The sequence below is a fragment of the Cyprinus carpio genome, unplaced genomic scaffold, assembly GCF_018340385.1.
Source record: "Cyprinus carpio isolate SPL01 unplaced genomic scaffold, ASM1834038v1 S000006782, whole genome shotgun sequence".
NCBI lineage: Eukaryota > Metazoa > Chordata > Actinopteri > Cypriniformes > Cyprinidae > Cyprinus > Cyprinus carpio.
In genome coordinates, this window is record NW_024879371.1 from 179,378 (window position 1) to 206,771 (window position 27,394).

The 27,394-nt window shown below is 36.2% G+C and overlaps 1 protein-coding gene across 3 annotated transcripts in view; it reads left to right on the plus strand.

Moving 5' to 3' along the window:
* Window positions 1-27,394, plus strand: part of LOC109053064 (hepatocyte cell adhesion molecule-like) — a 64,173-nt gene that overhangs the window by 13,052 nt on the left and 23,727 nt on the right. For 2 of the 3 annotated variants that reach the window (XR_006159866.1, XM_042756055.1), the window contains exon 4: window positions 7,100-7,211. Coding sequence is in view for 2 of the 3 variants with exons in the window: in XM_042756055.1 (XP_042611989.1) it covers window positions 7,100-7,211 (112 nt within the window). In the remaining variant the exon portion in view is untranslated. Of the gene's footprint in view, window positions 1-7,099; window positions 7,212-7,312; window positions 7,375-27,394 lie in introns of all 3 variants that reach the window. The other variant, XM_042756056.1, reaches the window with a different exon arrangement.

Consider the following 27,394-nt stretch of genomic DNA (forward strand, 5'->3'; position numbering starts at 1 on the left):
GACTGATATATATTTTAAAATCTTCATGTTTTTTTTTTTTGTTTTTTTTTTTTTTTGTATTTTGTGTTTTTTTTGTTTTGTGTATTGTATTTTTTTTTTTTTTGGCTATATTTTGTAGTAAATTCAAAATAAATAATTTCAACTGATATACCCTCTCTATTTCATTATGTAGTAAAACAAATAGCTTCTTTCTGTATACAACATTTACATTTTTGGATTCTGTTTTTACTTACAATTGCAAGACACTTTTATCCAGAAAATATCAGTCTCTACTATGCCATTCATTGTGATTATATATGAAAATACAAATATGAAAATCACATATTACTTTGATACCACTATATGAAAAAACTGACTTTAACCAATAAACATTCAAACCTTGTGTTTTCAAAAATGACAAACATTAATCTCATCATGTCTGCTGCTTCTGTTGAAAATACACTGTTCCTGCAAAGTTGATCACTGGAATGGAAAATAAATGTTAAGATCTAAAATTAAAAACTAAGAAGAAAAATGAACTCAGCAGTCTCTCACAGTTGCAAAAATAAGTGTGTGAACATTTGTCGGTTTATATTCCACTCTGCTCTTAGTTTTATCTCTCATCACCACTATTTTAGCACGTTTGCATGTCTGTTAAACCGCATTATCACCATGAACCACACCAATCAGCTGTGAGCAAAGTGACACATGCCTCATGCAGTAGTCACTTGCCCATGCTTTTATATGAACAAAACATGTTTTTCATTGATTATTTGTGAGGTGAGAGAGAAGAAAGTGTAAAGCAATCGTGCTCCTGGAGGGCCACTGTCTTAAACCCTTTTGAAAATTATAGAACTATGATATATAGAGTACTTTAAGATCTAAACCATCATCTTTGTTTGTGTTGTTTTGCAAAAAAATACAAGAGGACTCAGGAGACAATGGAATTCTGATAAATATATATGACTCTCTTCCATAATATTACTGTTGTAAACATGATTAATGTGCATTTCCAAATGTCAAGAGGTCACACATCAAACACAGTTGATCATCGTGGGATACAACTTTTTTCAAAAGGGATTTAAGACCAATATACATGTCAGAACCTTTTGTTACGCCCCTTAACATAATATGCCATCTCCCCCAAGCCAGCAACACGAGACTCAGTCCAGCTGCGATAATGGACACATCCCATTATCGGTGCTCTTTTAGCAGTTCAGTCAATGTACTGTTAGGAGTAACTGAATAACTTGGGATATTGGTTTTTTTCGCGTCAGAGGGAGTGTAAGGCATGTTTATAAACCGAACAACTTAAGTTATTCGTGGATTAGTGAGTACCATTTCAAACGATTCAGTTCGATTTGGTGAACAGGTTCGACCAGTTCATTTAGAAGATCCAGTTAAATAGAAACATTTGTTCGCCATCCGGACATCACTAGACGAGACAAAACCAATAAAACCCATTACAAACAAGGCATTTGTTGCATCCACTGGGGACATATTGATTATAATGACTTATACTGTTTTTTTTTACACGTTGCGTTGCGATCGGAGAAACAACAAACAACAAGTTCTACTCTACACTGCACAAAACTCGCATTTGAATAATCAGTGGCAAATTATTTAAATATAAAAAACATACTTACAGACATGAGTCAGAAGCGTCAGACTGTCCTTGCAAAGTTTGAACCTTGCAAAGACCAACTTTATAGAAACAGCTGCTGTGCCACAGACACGTTGCAGGCTATTGGTTCAGGAAAAAGTCCTCATCCTCCATAAAATGGGCTGGACACATCTGAATATTTAGGTTGAACTGTTCTGGAAAAGTGTTGAAATACAACTTAACCACTGATTTCTAGTTGTGTCCTCTTTGGGAAGATCAAACAAAGTAATTTCGCTTTCACAAAGAAACACACAGCATCTTCACAACATGGCAGCGGCGGACACGAGAGAATAAAAGTTACGTCTTCATTTTTTGCGTGAACATTTGGGTGGCTTTATGTAAATCGTCCCACACAGAATGAAATGTTTTAGAAAGGCGTGGTTGACTCTCAACTTTTATAAAGAACATCTCTTTGTATTTGAGACTTTAGTCGTTGCAACTTCACAGATCTTCTTTATGCACCAAGAGCTTGTAGCACTCCAAAGAGAAAGGAAAACTTAAAATGACATCATATGACCCCTTTAAAGGTGTACATTAATATAAGGTCCTGCTGGAGTACCAACTACAGTATATGTATTTTCACTGGATGCTGGTGTGTATTTATTTCTCTCTTCACTTGGGGTCAGATGTTCACCCCTGATAGTAGATGTTGTAAAAAGGAGTGTTATAACAAGGAAACTTCTTTATCCTGATTAATTTAAGGTTTTTTGATTTTGATTTTTAAATTTTTATTTTTTATCTTTTAATTATTATTTTTTATGATTTTCTGGATATTTGTTTTGTTTTACATACTTTTCTCATAATACAGATTACGTTACTCCCCCTTGTGGCTGAATATGGAAACACATTATGACCACTCTTTCACATCAACTTTGTTAATAATCACTTTGCTTCTTTGAATATTTATAACTACTATTAACTAACCAATATTTTCATGTTTGAGCTCTTCTGGTCCTACATATTCCAGCAGTCATGTTTGGTTCAACCAGAGTTACATGCATTGGGCCAGTGTGTGTTGTGTGAGTTTATTACTATTTATAGGCACTATAGAGCTAGAAATACTGAAAATGAAATGCAGCTATTTTTGACATCAATTTAAATGCATCTGTAAGGACTGGATTTTAAGGTTCACCTATAGTGGACATCAGTGGGGCCTTTCGCAACACAGGAACCTTTTCATAGTACCAGAACTAATTGTGGAACTACCCACTTATTAGCATTTTTGCACAGCAGGAACTTACTGTAGCTCCTACTCCGGAGCGAGTCTAAACAGCACAACTGGTACTACCCGTGATGCAAGTATACATTGATTGACGAGACGCGTAGGAAAATGCCCTCACCCGCCATGATTTAAAAAGCTGTGTAAACATACTGTAAACACTGTGTCAACTTATTTTGCAAGCATGGAGAACAGCGATAGATGGACGGATGCTGAAGTGCAGGCACTTGTAGCAAATGTAGCACTGCCAGTTGTAGTTGGAGAATCTTAGTCCTCCTTTTCTATTCTTTCAACTGCTTTACATATACATCGACATTCCATGTCCATTATTGTGAAACCCGCGAGACACAACAAAAACACAGCTCTGATCACAGCGTCCTCCATCCTCCTGTTGTTAACACTGTTCTTCTTTGTTTTTGTTGTTGAATGCCACGCACAAATGACGTCGCTGTCGACCAGCTTACGTCACTTCCTAGTACACACTGTCAGTGTGAATGCAACCCTTTAAATGGTACTGGGAAATAGTTCAAACAAAAGCTCGTTATAACAGGATGGATTCTGATTGGATATCAATGTTTGTATCGTTCATCAGCTGGAAAAAAATCGTTCTGAAAATTATTCCAACGATACCGTTTCTCTAAGCCTTTATCGTCATAGTTGCAGTGTGGACTCTGCTATTCTTTAATATTGAGAACGATTTTTAGAACTATATCTTTATCGTTATCTTTATAGTTATCGTGCTTGGTGTGAACGGGCCTTTAGTTACTAAGAAAAAAAAAAGTAATTAAATTACAGTTACATTTAAAAATGATTACGATTACAAAGGGGATTACATTTGAATATTTACACACATCCACACAGATTTAAGTGATTTATTTCCCAAATTGCACTGACTGTTCTGAGACACACCACCCTATCATTTCCGCAATGCGGAAAACAGTCTGGTTCATGGAATCCAGTCATAAAAACGGAATTCTTATAGCCTATAATGCGGAAGGAATATGCCACATTTTGGACGAATAAATCAAAAGTAGGTCAGTATACTTGAATCGAAACGCAATATATACTAGTGTCTGTGAATATTAAGCCGCAAAAAGACAATATCCCAGACAACAAGCAGTTTCGGCCCATATCCGGCCCACATCTGGCTGATTATTATATCACTGTCACTAATCCTCTATCATATATAATATTAGTAATTATGACATTGATTCATGGCAAAAGACAATAACCACCCCCCCCCCAACACACACATATGTATCTCTACTCACCATAGACAGTAAGACTGAAGATGTTGAGTGGGGTCTCTGAGCTTCTGCCGGTGACTTTATATTCTCCAGAGTCTGTGGTTCTGGTGTTTGTGATGATCAGAGATCCAGTCTGATCCAGCTTCAGTCTGTCTCTGAATCTCCCATCAGCATTATCATAATAAAGCCTGCTCGTATTGTCCTTCCCACTGATTTTAGCTATCATAATGTTGTTAAATTTCCACGTTATCTCATCGTCTCTCTGTATTTCAGTAAGATCAGAGTTTAGACTGACTGTTTCTCCCTCCGTCACTGACACTGACTTCACTGAATCAACACCAAACACACCTGATGAAAAAACACACATAATTACTGAATATTGGGAGATTTATGTACCAGATTTGGAGTTTTTGTCATTTTAAAACTATTCTCTTAATTCTCCACAGAAGTATTTAAGTAAGTTTAGTCTGATAAAACTTTAATATTAATATTAAAGGCAAAATGAATGATGGCAACTATAAAAACAAAATAATCTGTATGTAGACGAATGGTAATATAAAGAGGAATGAAGCCATATTTACCAGCCAGATTCCATGAGAACAAAAAGGAGAAAATAAACATGTCAAACATTTTCTTCAGCAGATCTCCTAACAGCTTCACATGAGAAATATTACAATGATAAAGTCCTGACACTCTTGAAATATTGAATGAAGCTGTCGTTCTGTAGTGAAACTCTGCAGTGAGTGTGAATAAACTCCTCCAGTAGCTCCTCCCTTCACAAGCAGACCTATTTCAGTAATTAATTCAGTTTTAGTACATTAATAATTAATAATACATTAATACAACAGTACATTAATAATAATAATCATTTTACATTGTTTTCTTTATTGTAATGGAATTAATGTTATTTCAGTCCTTGAATTTACAAGTTTCTGTTAGTGTTAGTAAAGCAATTTTGGGAGGGTGATTTCTTTCAAATTTTCAGCACGATTGAAAATGTGGTGATTTTGATTCCATGACAGTTTGATTAACAAAAAGTTAATAACTTACACTTTAGACAGGCATTGTCTGTTTTTGCTCCTTTAAAGAAAACAGTTCCAAAGAAAGTCACAGAAGAACCACAGTAAATACTAATCTACATAAACTACATGAAAAACTGTTTTCATGAAACGGGAAGATATTGACTTGGAGTTAAGATATTAGTTAGAGAGGATGTTTACGTTTCCATGATCTCTCTGTGTTAATGTTCCCTTCTGCGACCCTACTGTACACAAAAGTACAATTGAGAATGTAGGGCTCACTACAGAAGTCCCTCTGTGTATTCAAAGAACCTCTTAATGAAGTTGAAGATTAAGCCGAAATGTATTTAATTTCAGTGGCTTTATATTATTCCCTGAGGACCCATGGAACATCTGTGTGTCTCGAATCTGACAGCTTCACTTCAGTCCATAAATGTTTTAAGGCCTAATGGCCTAGAGCTTTATTTTTGAATAAATATATTCTTTAAATATGTATTTTTAAATATTGTTTTTAGAAAGAGTTCACGTTCTTCTTTCTGTAGGTCAAACAGTGTCATTTTGAGAAGTCATATTCAGTCAGTGAAGGGAGGAGCTGCTGGAGGAGTTTATTCACACTCACATACTGCTGAGTTTCACTAAACTACTTCACTTCAGACCGACAGCTTCACTGGCTTTATGAACAATTGAAGGTTTACTAACACAGTTCTGTTGTGAAGCTGCCTTGCAAACTGCTGAAGAAAATGATTGATTTTACATTTATTTGTTTTCATGGAGTCTGGCTGGTGAGTATCTGCATGGCTTCAATTTTGTTTATATTAAAGGTTGGCCACAAATATAATTCTGTTATGTATTATTCCATCGTTTATTTTGACTTAAATATTAACAAGTTTTATCAGACTAAACTTACTTAAATACTTCTGTGAAGAATGAAGACAATAGTCTCAAAATTACAAAAAACTTTCAGAAATGATTTTACTGAGTAATTATGTGTGTTTTTTCATCAGGTGTTGTTTTTTGTTTTTTTAGTGGTGTAGTTTGTGTTTGTTACGGAGGGAGAATCAGTAAGTCTAATACTGAAATACCAGAGAGGACGATGAGATAAACGTGGAAAAATTTAAAACAACATTATGATAGCTAAAATCAATGTGACAGGACAGGTAAGAGGCAGGTTTTCTGAGGATAGTGCTGATGGTAGATTCAGAGACAGACTGAAGCTGGATCAGACTGGATCTCTGATCATCACAAACACCAGAACCACAGACTCTGGAGAATATAAAGTCACCAGCAGAAGCTCAGAGACCCCACTCAACATCTTCAGTCTTACTGTCTATGGTGAGTAGAGAATTACTTACCCGCTTTTTTTAAACATATTTTGACAATAATCTCTTTCAGAATTATTAAGAATACTGCCAAATGATAGACAATCCTGTAATGATAGATTCTATTCATGTGCAATTGATGATATAATAATTAGTTTTAGTTAGTTTTTTTCCTCATAACTTTTTGATAAACTTATGTTTTCTGCATTTTTATTTTCAAATGACAGACAAGTATCACATCATATTATTATACTGAAAATTGTATTTTATCTTTTCCCACGTTTTCAGCTCATCTGTTCTGTTCCTCTCATCACCAGAGACTTTTCCACAATCTTCAATCATTCATCCACAAGTAGTATTGTTTGTTTCTGTGTTGAGTTGTGTGTTTGTGTGTTGTGTGTTGATTTTGTGTTATGTGGGTATCTGTTTGTTGTAAGGAATCAGTGTGTCTGATCTCAGCAGAAGTCTTTCTCTTAAAATCTGGGAGTGTCTGGATGATTCTTACAGCTGTGTGGTGAACAATCCCATCAGAAACCAGACTCAACATCTCAACACTGAACTCTGTCACACATGTTCAGGTACGTCTGTGATAATATTTAGTGTTTATGAACACATTCACTCACACTAACAACACTCTCCTTCACATCCTCCAGACTCTGTATCTCTGATAGTGTTGATCTCTGCTGCTGCTGCTGGTTTTCTGTTGATTGTAGCTACAGTTGGGATCTTCTGCATCTGCAGGAAGCAGAAAAACAGATCAAGAAGGCAAGCATTTTACTATTTTTACCTACTGCATGTGTGTATAATAATGTAAAACAATAGTTTACAATAATAGTAACAATTGTTTCTGTTGTATTTTGTTACAGTTCAGACCCGTGATAGAGAGATCACTTCTGCTGATTCAACATTTTACAAAAGACATAAATCAGTAAAAGAATATATTTCTGTCTGTAATGTTTCTGTATTATTTTAGCAGTGTGTCCAATTTAAGTGGTGTGTTTTGAATGATTTACCTCTGATACATTTATATTGTAGGGTCACACAAGTCCATCAGAGGCATTACAATATTGCCACATCGCAAACTCTAATATGTCATCCAAGACACATCTATTCCCTCCAAAATGCGAATTAACCTAATTAAAATATTTAATCAAACCAATAAAGAGAGAAATACTGAAATATCCCTCCAATATGTAACACAATCTCATGGCAGTCATAAGTAAATTATGTTCTGGTGAATTGGTTGGTAATTTGTATATATCTGTAAAATCACATTTTTCTGCTACCCATAATGAGAATGTTTACATGTGGACCAAAGCAATCTTATCTTTTAAAGCAAAAAATAAGCTTCGTATAGTTTTTTTCCAAATGCTACTGCAAATTTGTGTGCCTACACAATTCACAAAACCCAGAATTCTGTTTCAATATGCCCTTCCTGGATTTAGGAACTAGAACATATTGATGATGATACATGGAGATCCTCCATCTCTGCGTGTCCACACCAAATTTCACTTTTGAGGTGTGCCATGATTGCTTCCGTCTTCCCCATCATCATTCTCTCTTCCTTTCTTCTTCTTCTTGTGTTTGTTTATGGCGGTTGGCAAAACCAATTTTAACGGTGAATTACCGGCCCTAAACTGGACTGGAGTGTGGAACGAGAGATTAAGCAGGAAATATATATATATATATATATATATATATTATATAACATACATTCGTCTTCCTTCCCACCATCATTCGCTTCTTCTGAGTCGATATTGGTTTCATTTTCACGTGATATTAAATTTTCAGAGCACAGTGCGCGTATTTTGACCCTCGGGTTCCCCCCACACGTCAGGATTTCTGATCGTAAAATATTAACACAATGTTGAATATTACCATGTGACATCGGGGCGGCTCCGACGTTTCTTTCGATCATGTTCGACACCTCTTACCCACCTCACCACCAAGAGAAAATCTGCTACTAAAAATAATCTTGAACCAACAAGATAGATCGGACAATATCGGGATGGTCGGAAAGGGGGGGGAAATCAGACCGATTATTCTTTTGGTGTGTACCCACCATTAGCTTTGAAATCACAGGAATAAATTACATTTTAAAAATATATTCAAATAGAAAAAAAGATATGTAAATAGTAAAAATATTTCAGCATTTCTGTTGTACTTGATCAAATAAATACAGGCTTTGGTGAGCAGGAGAGAATTCTTTTAAAAAACAGTAAAAGTATTGCTGTTCAAAAACTTTTGGCTTGTAGGGTTATTATTTAAATTTTAATTTAAAAAATATATTTAATGATTTTAAAAATCCATTAATCTAATGAAAAGTTACCATAGTTCTTGCCTATACATAATATTAACAATAATATTTAAATATAATAATAATAATAATAATAATATTAATAATAATTAAAAACAACAATGGAATCTGTGCATCACCATATGCTTCTGATTAAGATAATGAATAAAGATAATATACAACAACAGTTTGCAGTATCAAGCATCATCACAGTGGACAGTTTCTGTACAGTTATAATAACTGGAAGCCTCGTTCATTCACTCAACATACAACATACTCAACACTGCTCTTATGTAAAAAATACGGTGGATAATAAATCTCCCTTGTTTTCAGTGATCAGTTCACTTCCTCAACCGACCAACATGGATGGTGCTAGTGCTCCTGACGGCCAGTATAGGACTATATTAGTCTGAATATACAAAAATTAACTACAAAATAAAATCATTCTGGCTAAAGAAACCCCTGAATTAATGATGGATCTGCCTCTGAATCTGGGAATTTCGAAGTATCATTGCTTTTTGCTTTTTCAAATGTACTTAAGTTTTGTTAACAGTGAAAGTTTCTGACATTAATATGTGATAATAAAAATAAACAAGGTCAAAAGGTCAAACATTATAACATTAGAATCCAGTTAAAAAATGTGATCTTTATGGATTATAATAAAATTGCGTTCTGTGCAGGTTTTTTTCGTTTTATTATGTTGTGTTAATATCAATATTTTTGTCAGTTCTGTGTGTCCTATGCTGAGTGAACCTGCTGGACGCGCCACCTACTGGCATTAAACATTGCTATTTCATTAACAGCTCCTCCAGTAACATATGATGATTTCTATAATGTTAAAGTTAGTATAAAGGCTGGTATGCATGTTTTTCATAAAATATGTAAATTTTCTTCACCTTTTTCTGTACAATGTTAAATAAACATGCTTTTATAGATTCCTTAAATATATTCTTTAGGCCTCTTTCCTGACCTTTGGAAAAAAAAAAGAAAAAAAAAACTTAAATATATTAAGAAGTATCAAAAAAGAGTATCCAACATCACACATATGATTTGTATACCATCATTCATTCTCTTGCTTTATAAAACACTGAAATTTAATCAAAACTTTAATTAAAACTACTTGAAATTGTCATGTATTAACAAAGTGTTCAAATGGATTCGGAAATAAGTGTAAAGTGTATAGCTTCACATGAGTCAAGCTCAAAAAGACCAATCTAACCATTGAGAATAGAGATCTATACAGCGATGAGCCTCTGGAAATAACATCCCACTGCCTCTTATGATATAAAAACAAAATCCACTTTACAACCAATCGATTCCGAAAAAGTTAAGAACCCTGTACAAACTGTGAGTTAAATAAAGGAAGGGCATAATTTACAAATCTCAAGAACTTCTTAATTTGCTCACAATAGAATATAGATACCATATCCAATGTTTGAAAGTGAGGACATTTTGAAATGTACTTGCGGAATATTTGGTCATTTGCGATTCATGGAGAGCTACACATTCCAACAAAAAGTTGGGACAGGTAGCAATAAGAGGCCAGAAAAGTTAAATTTACAGATAAGCAACTAGCTTTTGGAGGACCAGTTGGAAGCCATATCTCCAAAGAGATACCAGAAGTCCAGAGCTTTTCTCTAGGGCAAGGCGCATTTAAAATGGACTGTGGCAAAGTGTGAAAAACAACTGTGTCTCTGTGCTCAAACGATCAAAATTTGAAGTTGCTTTTTGGTAAAACTGGGACGCCATGATCACTACGGACTTTCAAAGAGACAAGGAACAACCCCAAGTGGTATCATGCGCTCAGTTCAGAAGCGGCATCTTGATGGTATGGGGGTGGCATGAGTGTGTGTGGCATGGAACTTACACATCTGGAAGGCCATCAATGCTGAAAGTAATCTCAAGTTCTAGAACAACATATGATCCCATCCAGACGTCGTCTCTTTCAGGGGAAAGACCTTGCATTTTTCCAAATGACACAGGCTCAATACATACTGCTCAATCAAATCATGGCTGCATAGAGAAGAGGATGGGTACAAGAATATTGCGCCTTGCCGTCAGATCTTTCAACCCATAGAAAAATTTGGGAATAATGAAAGAGGAAGATCGTGAACAAAGAAGACCTAAGACAGTTGAGCAACTAGACAGCCTGTATTAGAGCAAGAATGGGGACAACAACTTCCTATATCCTAAAACTTGAGCAACTTGTCTCCTCAGATCCCCCGGACGTTTTTCAGGGACTGTTATAAAAAGAAAGAAGAGGGATGACACACAGTGGTACAACAGGGATTGTCCCAATTTTTTGGAATGGGAGCTTCAAACATTCACAAAATGAGCCAATATTTGGCCATGACATTTCAATCGTATCACTTTCAACATGATATGTCTCTATATTCTATGTGAATCAAGTGTTCATTTATGAGATATGCGTAAATGATTCCATTCCATTTGTTTACTCACACTTTCTACAGGTGTCACACTTTTGGGAATCGTGTGTATATGCTCTGGATCTGCATTTATACATGTATTCATGCTAAAACAATGTTTGTCACATATATATATATATATATATATATATATATATATATACACACACACACACACACACACACACACACACACACACCGCGAAGATGTTGACCACTGGAGTGAAGAAAAAAGTGATGTGAAATGAGAAGCTGAGAGGCTAAGAAGAAAAACAGCTGACCACAGTCACTCGGTTGCAAAAATAAATGTGTGAACATCAGTCAGTTTATATTGCACTCTGCTCTACAGTTTGATCTATATCTTTATCTTTTACCACAACTAATTTAACCCATTTTTTTACATTCATGTCTCCTAACCCCATGATGTACAGATGTTTGGGCTGATCAAGTATCTCCATTGTCCTGCAGCTTGTCCTTCAGTGTGTTTTTTTTTTTTCACTTTTGTTTGGTTTGGTCCAGTGGTTTTCTGCTCTCCACAAACCACAATGAATCTCAACAGAGCAACTGAACCACAGACATCAGCCGCATCGGTCACTGAATGTCACCACATGAAATGATTTTAGCAAGAGATATGAATCTAAATACCTTACATTAACAAAACATGCATTTTGTGCAAATACAGAAGCATAACTATGTTTGTCACAGAATATATATAGATATATATATATAGAATATAATATAATCCACACACCACACACACACACACACACATCACACCTACACATATTTATATTATATGGTATATATTTTTTAAAGGTTGACAAACATGGTTCTCATCATGTCTGTGAGTGTTTCTGCTGAAAACGCACTGTTAATCAATTCTAGGAAGATGTTGACCACTGGAGTGAAGAAAAAAGTGATGTGAAATGAGAAGCTGAGAGGCTAAGAAGAAAAACAATCTGACCACAGTCACTTTCGGTTTGCAAAAATAAATGTGTGAACATCAGTCCAGTTTATATTGCACTCTACTGCTCTACAGTTTGATCTATATGCGTTATAATTGGCATCTTTTACCACAACTAATTTAAAACCCATTTTTTTTACATTCATGTCTCCTAACCCCATGATGTACAGATTTTTGGAGCTGATCAAATTATCTCCATTGGTCCTGCAGCTTGTTCCTTCAGTGTTTTTTGTTTTTTTTTTTGTTTTTTTTTTTTTTCTTTTCTTTTTTTTGTTTTTTTTTTTTTTTTGTTTTAATTTTTTTTTTTTTTTTTTTTTTTTTCTTTTTGTTTGGTTTGGGTTCCAGTGGTTTTTCTGCTCTCACCCCGCAAACCACAATGAATCTCAACAGAGACAGCTGAACCACAGACATCAGCCGCATGTCGGTCACTGAATGTCACCACATGGAAATAGATTTTAGCAAGAGATATGAATCTAAATACCTTACATTTAACAAAACATACTGCATTTTTGTGCAAATACAGAAGCAAGTTACATTCAAATAAACCCACACACACACACACACACACACACACCACACATCAACATATATAATAATATTATAAATATAGAGATATATATATATATATATATATATCGTCATTATAGTGATCTGGGACAGAAGAAGACCATTGGGTTTACCAAACACCGTTAACACAACATGCTTCCTGTTCTGCTGTCACACTCAGCTCTGGCCTTCTGTTACTCATTGATTTGGTTTACAATTGACTCCATTTAAATTTTTTTTTTTGAAAGTGACATATCTAACATCAACTGTAGTCTTGAAGACTGAATATTACTTGCGCTTATTCTTGCATTCATCTCATGACTGATCAAATATACTGCATCCCAAAATACAATATCCTGACTTTCGGACCTATTACACTTATAATTATTCATTTAGCACACTCTTTTAACAAAGAACTGAAGAGTGAAAAACACTACTAGGCAAAAAATAAAATAAAATGGTAATTAAATAAATAAGAATGACTGAACGATACCTACCACTTGAAAAAGGATGATGAACAAAGAGAGAAAGCGTTTAGTGAATAAACATACAAAATGTCTTTTTTTTTTTTTTAATGTAACAAACATTAACCTCATCATGTCTGTGGGTGTTTCTGCTGAAAACATACTGTTAATAAGTTCTAGGAAGATGTTGACCACGAGTGAAAAAAGGAACATGGATGTGAAAAGAGAAACTGACAAGAAAAACAGCTGACCACAGTCACACAGTCACAAAAAAATAAATGTGTGAACATTACCGTCATTTCTTCAGTTTTATATTCCACTCTTTAACTCTGCTCTTCGATAGCTATTTTGTCTGTTGAACCCCATGATCCAGAGATGTTTGGTCTGATCAAGTATCTCTGCTGTGTATCAGATGTTATAATCATTGTTTTATCCGTGTGTTTTTTCTTTTCCCACAAACCATCATCAGACTCCACACACCGACTAAACTACCAACAACATCATTTTCATCAGACACTGAATCACCACAATAGAAGATTTCAGCAAGAGATGAGTTCAGTACAGCAATCTGAATAATTCACATCAACAAAATATGTATTTTATGTGAATATAGTAGCAAGTGATCATATGAGAGCAGATGAGAGAGAAGAACTGTAAGTGTATAGAGACACTTTAACCTTTAAACACACTGTGGTTTAATAAGTTTCTGCTAAAACAAATGCTGACAAACAGTGCTTTAAGAAACTGAAGCTCTCAGGAGCCAAAAAGATCCTGATAATTCTGTGTTTATGCATGTGAACGTGTGAGAGAGAGACGGAGTGAGAAAACCAGAGAAGAAACTCACCAGTGCATTTGAAATATTGTTTTTAATACTAAACAATAGCATTCAGATCTGTTTTATATAATATAATCAAATCTTGTTGATACTGTATATAAATGTTTTAAAATGACAGAACAGTACAGAGATAATGAGAGCTTGTTCAGGATCAGGATCATCTGTGTTGACTGAAGAGAAAAATGATTTCTGATGACTCAGTTTGACTCACTTCTGCAGGATTATTGTTTTGAAAAATATTATATCAATTTTGAATAATTTACAATTGATTTTTGACAGTTTATTGTGATTCTGAATGTCACTGTGTGAATGATTTAGACTAAAAGGTCAAAAGGTCAAACATCACACACACACAGAGAGCTGATAAATGTAGGATATTAAATGAATTATTATCAAGTTTTTTTTTCTTTCAACAAAATATGTGTCATAAATTAAGTAGCGTGCCGTGGGGTTTCAGTCAGGGCCTTCAGTAAGCAGCTGTAAACTACATACCCTTACACATCTATCTTACACATCTCTGTAACAGATAACGCAGCCATATGCATATAATTTGCATATTATGCCACAAACAGGCTCTCAACGTCAACGACAATGACAGCTGATCAACAATTTCAACAGTAGACTAGATGGGGTGGGTTAAATTCAGAGTAAATTTCCCTACATGGACCAGTAAAAGTAATCCACCAATACACGATTCACTATGAACTTCACGTCACACTAAAATGATGACGCGCCCCCAGCAGCAGAACTGTACAAATACTGGACATCCACACACCACACCACTCACGTATCAACCACCACATACACCTCCATAACAACTGTGCATGAATCAATGCTACTCGTCAAATAATAAAGCACTCACCTGTCACTCAGTAGCCTAAAGTCTGTGTTTGTCATTCCATGTCCCATTACCCATATTAAAAAAAATTAAAATAAAATAAAAAAAAAAATCTGGCCAAATAACTTGCGTTAGCCACTCATATATGCAATCTTTGAAATGGCGCACAAACCCGTTGTTTAGCTAATTCAGTTTAAGTAGTTTATCCTTCAGTTATTCCTCTTTTGTCTGCAAAGAGTGCCTTGAAAAAGGCTTGGGAAATTCCTAAGCCAAACAGTGTGTTTAAAACACAATGTTGCCAAATTGGGCTAATGTTACTTTAACAATGTTGCCGAGGGTTGTTTTCTGTCTGCTGTTTGAAGCGACTGTCAAAATCTGATTGGCTGATGATTCTGCCTCTTTCACACTCAAGCGATTCCAGCAAATACACTGGTCGCTAGATTTTGCTGCCCCACACTGCCAGTGATTACCCAGAATATGTGCGTGCATTCACACACAACCTGTAAACGGTCCCATAAAGACACGTGACATAAGGGTGTGGCGTGTAATATACGAGTCGAAAACGCTAGGCACCTTAACTTTCACTGAAGCTGGTGAACAATCTTCACAGCCTACAGCGTGGAAAGTGAGGAACTAACTGATCTCTGCTTCTTTACAGTTTGCACATATTTGTTTCGTCGTGAACGTTGATCTGCCTTCAAAACAGCCAGTAAAAGAGTCGCGCGATAACATGCGTCATCACTACGACACACCCTTTACGCCATTAGTTCTGGCTTTTGTTCACACAGCACTCATTCGGGACTGAACCTGGCAATATTACTAGGTCCTGACCCGGGATCGATCCCAGGACGTGTTTTGCGCTCACTTAAGCCCTTTCACACTGTGTGTCGGACCCAGAAAATTGCTGTATGTTTGATGGGTGGGGTTCTGTGTTATGGCAATATTTTATATGGATTGATTCCGGATTTGGTCCTGGAGTCGGGGGTTTCACCTACGAGCGCTGAAAAAAGTAACGTGCGGTAGCTTGATTATTACCCCCGCTATTGGTAATCGAGGGGGGTAATAATTTGGCAGGGGTCAAAATTGGGCACAACACCGTAAGGGTGTGTAAGTAATGATAAAGGGGGTTGCTTGGCGTGATACTTTTTAAGCGAGTGTTTTGAATGTAGATCAGCGTTTGCGACGAAACAAATATGTGCAAACTGTATCGAAGCGGAGATCAGTTAGTTCCTCACTTTCTGCGCGAGCTGAGATCATTCGCCAGCTTCAGTGAAAGTTAACGTGCCTAAGCGTTTTTCGACTTCATTACATTACATCGTCACTACCTGATATCACGTGATCTTCACGGGACCTTTACAGGTTGTGTCTGAACGCGTGCACATATTCCGGGTAATCACTGGCAGTGTGAAAGTGCAAAATCTAGCGACCCGGGTACAATTGCCGGAACACATTACCCGTGGTTTTTCCGGAATCGCAGTGTGAAAGGGGCTACAGAAGGCGACCCGGCAATGTTCCGGCAATTTTGCAGGTCCAACGTGCAGTGTGAAAGGAGCTTAATGCTCGTTACAAATCTGATTAGATGTCTTTGAACTAAAGGGAAGCACTATCTGTAGTGCTGGCCCTGTTATTACAGTCTATGTGCTGGCCGCAGACTTTTTTTTTTGAATGTAGGATATTCCAGTTCAACCTCACTGAAACTAATCATAGGCCATATTTGTGGACATTACACAAATGAAAATGATACCTAAATAATAATAATAATAATAAAAACATTTTTTTACATAATATAATTTTTTATAGGGCAAGCAGAGAAGTCCCTGCTGGCCCACCCACCAATGTTTTTAATGTTCAGATTCAGTCTTTTTTAACTCAGTCTAATGGTGTACAGACAGGTACATCTCTCGTAAAGACCTGCTCGATCGCCAACTAGTGACAGAAGATGGAAAAACAAGATTATTTGACAGTGTCCAAGGCCTTAAAAACTGATATGTGAAAACATCATTATTTAAAAAGTTAAAAATACATTTTCCTAGTTCTGTGATCACCCACCTGATCCTGTTTTTTGATTTAATTAATTGATCTGATCATCATCACTAGAAGCTCCTGTGGTGAAAATCTCAGTTTATTATTTGGTGTGTGTTTATGAGGAAATATCAACAGACTTGTTATATAGCAGCTCAGTTTCCTCACTGAACTCATAGTGAAGGTTATTAAAATCCTCTGTTTTGAGATGATATATAATATCTGAAGGACAGTACTTGTATCATCATGTCTCATGGTGTGTGTTGTTTTCTCTCTTCTCTTCCGGTCCATGATCTCCTCTGCTGGTGGATGTTGTTATTACACTATCTGGAGACGCAGGGCTTCTTCTTCTTTGAAGGCCATCTAAACAAATATGTGTAGTTTGATGAAAGAAATATATTTTCAAGCAACATATGAAACTGGAAATATTTCATTAAATTATATTTTATTTGTTAACAGGTATTGAAGGTGAGAGGAGTGAATGTACAGTGATTTCTTCCACCTTTAAAATACCATGACTGAGGTGAGACCCTTGAACAAGGCTGCTAACCCGCGAATCCTCTCCGGGTGTGTGTGTGTAGGTGATGGATGGGATAAATGCAGAACTCTCATACTTTCGGTCACTTTCTCTTTCTCTCTCCTCCTGATGAAGATGCTGTATCTCTCTCTTGTACTAAATATGAAAATTGCCCCCTCACTCTGATATTTCAGAGTCTTTAAGGAGCTGATACAGGTGAATCTCAATAAATGAGAATATCGTGGAAAAGTTAATTTATTTCAGTATTTCAGCTCAAATTGAGGTGAAACTTGTGTATTAAATAAATTCAGTGCACACACAGACTGAAGTAAGTTTAAGTCCTTGGTTCTGAAAAAATTCTGAAAAAGGAATTTGGAAATAGAAAATTTAAAATATTATTTAAAATAGCAATATTTATTAAATATAAAAGTTTTTACTGTCTTTGTTTTTAATAAATTTTTGCACAATTTGCACATTACAATGCAAGACAGGGATCATATCCCATTTACTAACATTTCATATTTCTATTTTCTTCTACTGCCATCGTGTGCTGAAGAAGATGAAGTGCATTTAAAATTCTTTTTTCGTAGCAGCACAGCCACTTTTTGGAAATAAGTCTAGATGGTACTTTAAACTGTAGAGACAATAAAAACAAAATGTATAAATATAATTTAAAACGTCATATGTCAAATGAAACACAACCATTAGTATTAGTATTAGAATTAGTATTAGTATTAGAATTAGAATTAGAATTAGTATTAGTATTAGTATTAGTATTAGTATTAGTATTATGCTGCACTGTTTCATTCTCTGAATAATGAAACAAAATCTGATTTTACGTATAGGCCCATTTCAGTCCCTGGGTGTTTGTGATTTTCAACTAACACAACTATATCTGATCATATTAAGTAACATCTCATATTCAGCTGCATATACAAATCATGGTAATCGGATCTGGATTGAAATTTGTGAATGAAAAACATATCAACTTCAGAACATATTATTGAATAACATTTAATTCAAAAATGTAAATTAAACATGATAAAAAAAATTATGTAATATACTAAAAATATTATAAATGCTTTTTTTCGTCATCTAAAAACAATTAAAAAAGCTCAACACACCCAAGATTAATTTTTTTTACTTCTCACTGGGCCGGATTCTAAGAGGCTCATAAAAGCAGAAACATGTTTGTAGTAATGCACTTGGCTGGAGCTGAATGATGATGATGTCAGAGTGGATTGACACTGGTGGGTGGGTCTTATGTTGTTAACGTGAACTTCGTCCCTCCTCCTCATCTCACTACATTCCCATCCTCGCCATTCAACTCACATTCTCAGTTCACACATGAATATTTTTAAATGAATATAATTTGTTATTATTATTCCTTTAAGAAGTGCATTACACTGTGCAATAACAAATATAACATTTCTTTAGGTAACACTGAACTATTATTTTTGGGTTATTGTGAAGATGTTTGTGTTTCAGTGTAGGCTAACACACACCTGCTTTTTAACAAGAATGAATGTATAGACAGGCTACAATTTATGTTCATGGAAAAAAACACATAGGTGACCATTCATTTGTGTTTTCTTTCAGAGGTGTAAAGAGCAGGAAGATGAGGTGTGCGCTGGATTATCGAGACACTGACCAACTCTTGATCAAACTGGGATTCTGTTTTTTGGGCTAGTTACTTTTTACACCCCAACTACGGGGCAGGAGATGAAAAACGTGTGAATACAAATATATGAACATTAAATGTTCATAAAAGTGGTGCATTGGTCCATCATATGAAGAGTTTTCTAGTTTAAAACAGGATTTAATTAAGGTATATTATAGATTGCACTTGTTTCTTACTAATTTTGGAGTGCTGATGGCAAAAAAAAAAAAAAAATCACCTTTTACGCTTCAGCATGTGCACTTAATGACATTTTTGCAGCATTTTTTTTCCTTTCCACAAACATTTGTTAAATAGTAGTTCTGTTCTTGGAGTGTGAATTGAGAAGCTAAAAAAAATCACAAAGGTCAAGTAAAGTAAATCTGTGAACCCTTCAGTCCTTTCAGTTTGTGTTCCATTCTTGCTCTTAATTTGATCTTTGATCTCTCATCACGTCTATTTTAACCCATTGTTGCATTCATGGCTGTTGAACCCAATAATCTACAGATGTTTAGCCTGATCAAGAATCTCCAGTCTTTTCCATCCGGTCAAATCTGATTCAGATGTTTTAATTTGAGCTCAGTTTAATGGTGTACAGACCCCTTTTTAAACATGGATAAACAGTGTGTTATTTTATAGGGGCAAAGGTCTTAAAACTGATATAAAAAAAAACTGCTATGTGGAAGCTTCAGTTTTTGTGTAGAGCAAGGGCTGTGCACAGGGGGGATGGCCTCATCCACCTCTCACCAGTCCCCCACTCCTCACCCCAGCTCAAAGCTGTCTGTTCCCCGCTTCCTCCGCTAAAAGATCCGCTTGATTCCGCTAACTACGCTCCGTGTTTCCAGCCCGCTCCGGCTCCAAATTAGTTGTTTATTGGTATATCATATATAGATTTATTCTGTATCTATGACGAAGGGTTACAAAAATATGGCTTCTTGTAATAAAAAAGTGTTCTTGTGGCTCAGTTTTGGGGGTAAGTTGACCCGGAAGTCAAGTCAGTGAGTAAGATGCACTCTCCATTCCCCCAATGTGTTTCTCCTTATCACAGTCTTGGGTAGAAATTATGGGTGCGTCCAAAATACATAGTCACATGACAGTAAAAGCGTACAGCTGCCAAGATACAAGGGGTGGCTCAACTTACCCCACTCTCCCCTTACAGGAAGCAGGCCTTAGAGGAGTGAGAGAGCACACCTTATCAAAACGCCTACAATAAATCTGAAATGATTACAGAGAGTGCTGTCTTCTTATTAATTGTATATTTGTAACAACTGATCATGTAACAAGTAACTCCACCCTCTTGTACCCCTTTTTTGTTTTGGCCACTGCCCTCAAAAATGTCTGTGCACGGCCCTGTGTGGAATTGAATATTAAATATTCACACATTTCAATAATCAGTTCAAATATATTTTCTAAATTATTTTATGATTTATGTGGATCACTGCTTATCCTGCTTTTGATTTTCATAAAATTCTGATCTGATAATCACAAAGTTCTGTGAAAATTATCAGAAATATCAGCACATATAACAGCTCATTTTTCTCATTAAAATTTTGATTAAATGTCTTTAATGGTAATCATGATGATAGTGATTGAAATCATTTGTTTGTTTATCTAAGATGGATTCATGAAATAGTCTCCTACCAGTAATATTGTGCTTTTAAATACATGCACATAAAATATTCATTATAATTTATTCTTAGATTTTCTTTTTTCACAGTAAATGTAATAGCCTCACGGTATGTATTGTTTACTCTCTTTCTTTTGGCTTTGGGCTGTTCATCGCTGCTGGTAGATTTTGTAGCTACATCTTTACGAACTACAAGGCATGGCCTCTTTCTTTGGAAGAGCATTCCAGCCAAATATGTGTGTCTGAAGGTGGGGAATAAATATATTTTCTAGTTTAACTGGTCTCTTTTCCTCTTTGTGTTTATGTCAATAAATGGTTGATGGTGGCCTATTCCAGCATATTCGACACTCCTCCTGCTGACGCTTGTAATAAAACTTATATTTTGCAATACCCCTTCACCAAGGCTAAAAGTACCATACTTTAAATAGAGATTTTTGTGAGAATTTTGTATTGTTGTGGAAATAAATGGAAAGAAAGAAAAAATGTTATTCTACAATGTGGTGGGAGGTGGAAAAAACTCCAAATAGAAATGGGTAGCTTTGCCAAGATTATACTGCCTACACTACTAGAAGGGCACCCAGGAGAGATAATGAACAACTTGAAGTAAAATGTAGTCCAACAATACACTTAACAGATGCAAAATGAGTTGAAAAAAAAAAAAAAAATCTTTAGGAACTCTTCTCCATGAAAATGCAAAGGAGCTTTAATTAGAGCTTGATTTTCTTTATTAAAGGACATGGATGCTCCTATAGTTCATTCTTTGTTAATCTGGAAAAGAAAGGCGATGGAAAGGAAACAGATGTTACATCTAATTTCGTACCTAACGTAACTTTGACATCCGATCTTCAAGGAAATGAGGATGATTTGCAATGTAAGTTTTGATAAGAGGTTCCTGTTTGCGAGAGCAAAAGTGTGACTGTTTCAAGTATGGACTTTTTTTATTTAAAGATTTTACCTAAATTGAATACTGAACAACAAAAAGGAGTTGGACTCTGATATACGGATAAATGAACTGTCAGAAACAGTTCAACAAATGTATGCTGTTGCTAAAGCCCCTGGTATTGACCTGGACTCCCAGCAGAATTTTATCAGCATTTTTGGCATGTGTGATTAAGGAAGATATGTTGGAGGTTTTTAAAGTATCTTTTAAAAAAGGAAGACCAAAAAGAATAAACCCAAATAGTTGTAAAAGGGCTGTGCTTTCGCTTGTTACTTAAGAAAGGTGATCTTGTGTCTTTTTAAAAATTGGAGACCAGTGGCATTGTTATGTACAGAGATATAAAATCCCTTGCAAAGTGTGTTTCAAATAGGATTAAAAAAACACCTTGGGGTCGTTGATAGATAATAATCCGACTTATTGTCTACCAAATCTAATCCATAATGGATAACCTTTTTCTTTTAAGAGATGCAAGTGATTTAGCTGGCATGGGATAATGTAAATTTGAGTATATTTTCTCGTGGACCAAAGACACAAAAAAAAAAAAAGCTTTTTTGCTAGAGCTGACAATTGCTGTATTTTGTTTTCAATGCTCTCAAAGCTTGTGTGGAAGTGGGGGACTGTTTTTTTATCAGGAATAAAACTTTTATATATTTGGGGCAGTCTGCTATGTTACAGGTGGGAGGTGGACTTAGCCAGCCAGTTTGTATTGAAAAGAGGAATAGGTCAGGGAGGTCCTTTGTCAAGACAACTTTTTGTTTCTTTTAGCAATTGAACCCTCCTATACTTTTGTCAGCTGTGAAAAAAAAAACTAAAAAAAGGTTTGGTAAAGAAAGGTTCTGGAAATAGGCTTAGCAAAAGTACTTCCGTTTATGTATATCAGATCCCTGTTTTTACAAGAAATAAATGATGTTGTTTAAAGCTTTCTAAAATAAAAAGCTTGTAAATATTTATGAAAATGCCTCCTCTGGCAAAAGGTCAGGAATGAAATAAAAAGGACGGTTTTATTAATGGGGCATTGGCAAGAGGAACTCCAGCCAGATTCTCCGTGTGTGGCTTTAACATGGGGTAAAAGAAGGCTTACAATGTGTAGGGGAAGGCATCTAGGAAGAAGGATTCAGGAAATACTGGGAGGGTATGATAGAAAAGTGGTGTGGAAACTGCCAGAATGGAAGTGCAAGGTTACCAAAAACCAAGCATAAGGGGAAGGGCCCTGGTTGTTAATAAGCTAGTAGCCTCTAATAAGGACTCTGGCAGAAAATGACAGGTACTAGAACCCACCAAATACTGCTTATTGGTGAAATTCAAAGAAATGTACTTAACATTTTTTTTGGGACTGGACACCACTGGACAAAGGCTAGCTACAGCTCTTTTTACCAGTTAGTGAAGGGGTGGATATGGATTAAATTGGATAAGAAAATCGAAACTTTAACCCTGGTGAATCCAAGCAGTGGCAAAAAAGACTCATTGCATTCGGGACACCCATGTGAACTAATACAGCTGCAGGCCTCTAGTTTCGCAAAATGTGGAATATTTTTAATATGATCACACTTTTTGTGGGTTTTTTTTTTTTGTTCTTAATAATTGATGGACATGGTGATTTGAGTGGTACATCATCTTATTATCAATCAGTTTTAAGAGCTGGAGATCGTTTTCAGTGGAGAGAGGTTCTTCAGATCTTGGAAGCGATACTAATGAACCTCTTTTATAACCCTCGGAATTTAAGTCAAAGACTAATTGCTGAGGAGTTTAAGGTCTGTATGGCAAAAGTTTGGGTCACCAAAGTATCTGATTTGAGAAATGCCACAAGGGAAAAAGCTTCTCCTTGATAGGGATGTAAGGTCTTGACAAGGCATCAGGTCTGTTAGGTTCATGAAGATAATATTAAATAGAATTTTTTTTCGTTTACCTTACTCTCTCTACATTAAGACAGCTTCCCAAGAAGAAAATGCACGCTTGACTTTTATGAGGACAATGATGGAAAAATTATAATTTCCCAGAGGGAAAATGTCTTTCTGCTAGCATTGATAGAATACCAGAAAGGGCTCTATTTCTAGTTAAACTCTCCATCAACATGACAACGTTTGAGAAACATCAAGAAAGCAATCTATGCACCATGTTGAACGTGTCTCATTACTCCTCTCTAAAGAAAATGAGTCAAATGCACCAACATTTTTGGCCAAAATCTTCACCTAGGTGTTGAGGTCTTTAGATACTCTCCCACAGAAAACACTGCAGTAGCGTATCAGGGGAAGAGTTGTTCACTGGCAAGAGCCCCAAATAAACAGGTGGCACATTTTGGATCCACAATGTGGTAAAGGATGTGTATTTTGCAATGCTGAGACCAGAACGTAGATCAATGTTTTTGTCTGTGTGTAGTGAAGAAAAAAATTTCACAGACTTGGGGGAAACTTGGTTTAGAAAATGAGAGAAGTGTTTAGTCCATCCAGCAAATTTGTATTTGGTCTTACATATGTTGCTGCAAAGAAGAAAACAATGCGTTGATAAACTTATAGTTGGTGAGCACAGCTCTCAATATGGTGACAAGAAATCGAAAATAAAAGTGAATGTTCAGCATGGATCCTGAATGGGACGTGGAAAGCCTAATACCTGCAGATCATCAGAGCAATTTGCTTTTATAAGAATGAGAAATAATTAATGGGTTTTAATGAATGTTCTTTTAAGCATTTGGTGTGTTGTTGACTGAGTGAGGAAATTTATATTTCTGTTAATTTATTTTATTATGTAAATTTAATATCATACGAGGAAAATAATAGAATGAATGAATTGTAAGAAGAACTGTTCATAAAAGATGTTTTAAAGCAACAATCGCTCGCTCCTAATGAGTATATATATTAGAAGTAATAAGACAGACAGGGGCTTCTCAATGAATTAGAATTTTCTGAAAAAGTTCAATGTGAAACTTGGGTGTATTTAATCAATTCAGTGCACCAGCTGAATAGTTTAATCTTTGGTTCTTGTCATGAGTGATATTTGGGCTCACATTAAACAAAAACCCACCACATCACAATCTCCACAATTAGAAACTTCAAAGACCAAAAAATATAATACATTTTTAATTGTTGGCCTTCTGTAACAGTAGGTTCATTTCCTGTATCATGTACTCATACTTGTATGTGGCGTCCTTGTAGCTTATTACGCCTCATTCGGCATGGTATGAGGGAGCTCAGTTTGTGGCACTGCTGAGGTGTGTATGGAAGACCCAGGTTTCTTTTGACCGCACACATTGGCCCTTCACTCAACTGCATTTTTTGGTGTCTCTTGTTTCTCATTTTCCTCTTCACAATACACCATAGATTCTCTCTGGGTTCAGTTCTGATGGAATTCTCCAGCAAGCACAACCAACACCATTGCTCATTACACACTTTTGGTGCTTTTTGCAGTGTGGTGTTCCACAAACCGGAAAGGGTCAAATATACATCGTTGTTTGTTGCTCTGCATCAGTCTATGGCGGTGTAGATGTCTCTTTCATCAACAGATATACCCGTAAATATAACAGAGGGAACTGTGAATGAAATATGAATACATCAGTACATTAAATCAGCATCAATATGTGTCTGAAGCCAATAATACAAATACATCACTTCTTCCTATAACATGCGTAACATAACCCGCTTCCGTTCGTGTCCTCTTGCAACGGCAAAATGGTTTTTCCTCGTAATACATAATACATTTATTTGTGTCACATCAATTTGTTCTCAGTAACTGTTCCACTTTCAGAGAGAGATAACAATTCAGAGTCCAACGCGATGCTAAACACTATTTCACAGTCTATATAAGCACTAACTCATTAGGAATGCACAAAAACCATAACTTCAGTACACAGAACATTGCACTTTCAATTGACCATGTACAACTATACCTTCTGTCCACTTAAACCCTGTGAGCATCCATTAGGTTTCTATCTTCACCTAGATGTTAGCATGTTAAGCATGCCGATTAGCCATAAGTAACTTACAGTCTTTTTTTGCATCAAACCCCATGCTTTCGCAATATTCACAGAACTCCAGTCTCATGACAACTCCACGGGTGCTGGTCATAAATATAATATCATCACAAAAGTTGATTTATTTCACTAAATTTTCCATTCAAAAGTCAGAAACGTGTAGAGGATTTATTCATACCACAAGACGGAGATATTCATCCATGTTTATTTCTTTTCATTTTGATGTTGATATAACTGACACTAAGTAAATTCCCAAATTCGTATCTCAAAAAGTTAGAATATTGGGAAAGGTTCATATTAAAGGGACCCTGTGCCACACCCCACACTCTAATCCTGAATTAACTCAGAACACCTGCAAAGGCACTTTAAATTGCCTCTCAGTCTAGTTCTTAGGCTACACAATCATGGGGACGACTGCGTGAAATTGACAGTTGCCAAAGACAACCATGACACCTTGCTAAAGGAGGGCGACACAAAGGTCATTGCAAAGGCTGGCTGTCACAGAGCTCTGTTCCCAACACATTAACGAAGAGGTAGAAGGAAAGATGTGATAAAAAGTGTACAAGCAGAGGGATACCCGCACCCCTGGAGAGGATTGTGAAACAAACCATTCCAAAAATGTGGGGAGATTGCACAAAGTATTGGACTGCAGCTGGAGTCTGCTTTCAAGAACCCTACACAAAGACTATGCAAGACATGGTTTTCAGCTGCGCAGATCCTTGTGTCACCACTCTTGAAAGAACCAGACAGCTCATAACGCGTCTCGCTTCACAAAATGACTGGAACTGCTGCTGATACTCCAAGTTGATGGGTCTCATGTGAAATAAAATTTTGCATGTTCCTTGGAAAGCAGGTCCCCGAAGTCTGGAGGAGAGAGGAGTAGGCCACACATTCCATGTTGCTTGCGGTCCCGTGGGTAAGTTTCCACAGTGCTATGATAGGTTTTCGAGCCATGGGGCATTTCATCTCTGTGTGTTGGGTCCTCGCTGTGTTCTCTGAGTCCAAGGTCACACAGCCGAACCAGGAGTTTTAGGAGGCCCTTCATGCTTCCTCTGCTTACCGAAATGTTATGGAGACTGCGAATTTCATTTTTCCAACAGGGCTTGGCCCCAGCACACGTGCAAAGCTTCCAGTACCTGGTTTAATGACCTGGGAATCACTGTTCTTAATTGGCCAGCAAACTTGCCTGACCTTAACCCGATAGAAATCTAGGGGGGATTAAAGAGGAAGATGCGATATGCCACAGACCCCAACAAGGCAGCAGAAGAGAGCTAAGGCCACGATCAGACAGCAACTGCTCTCATAACCCTGAGCATTCCACAGACTTGACGACATATCCTGGTTGATACCCATCCCTCCGCTTGCTGCAGTAATTCAGGCAAAAGGGACCCCAAAAAGTATTGATGCTAACATGCCAGACTTTTCATTTTTCATACTTTTGATTGGCCAAGATTTCGCAAATACTTTCTTGACGTAGTTGGTCTTAATTTGATATTCAAATTTTCTGAGATACTGAATTTCGGGCATTTTCCTTAGTTTGTCAGTTTATAATCTATAAAAATTAAAAGACATAAACATTTAACATATCAGTCTGGGTGTAATGAATGAAGTATACTAATACAAGTTTCACTTTTTGAATGAAATTAAGAAATAATCAACTTGCATGATATCTATTACATATCAGCCCTGTATATCACCTATTAACTCATGATGAAAGTACACTGTTTGTATTTGCATACCGGAGAAAGTACCTGACACTTGACAGATCCCTCATAAAGCCTTTGGTTGTGCATCTCCTTTTTCTGCCACACTTTTCCTTTCCACTCAACTTGTCGGTAAGATCTTGGATACA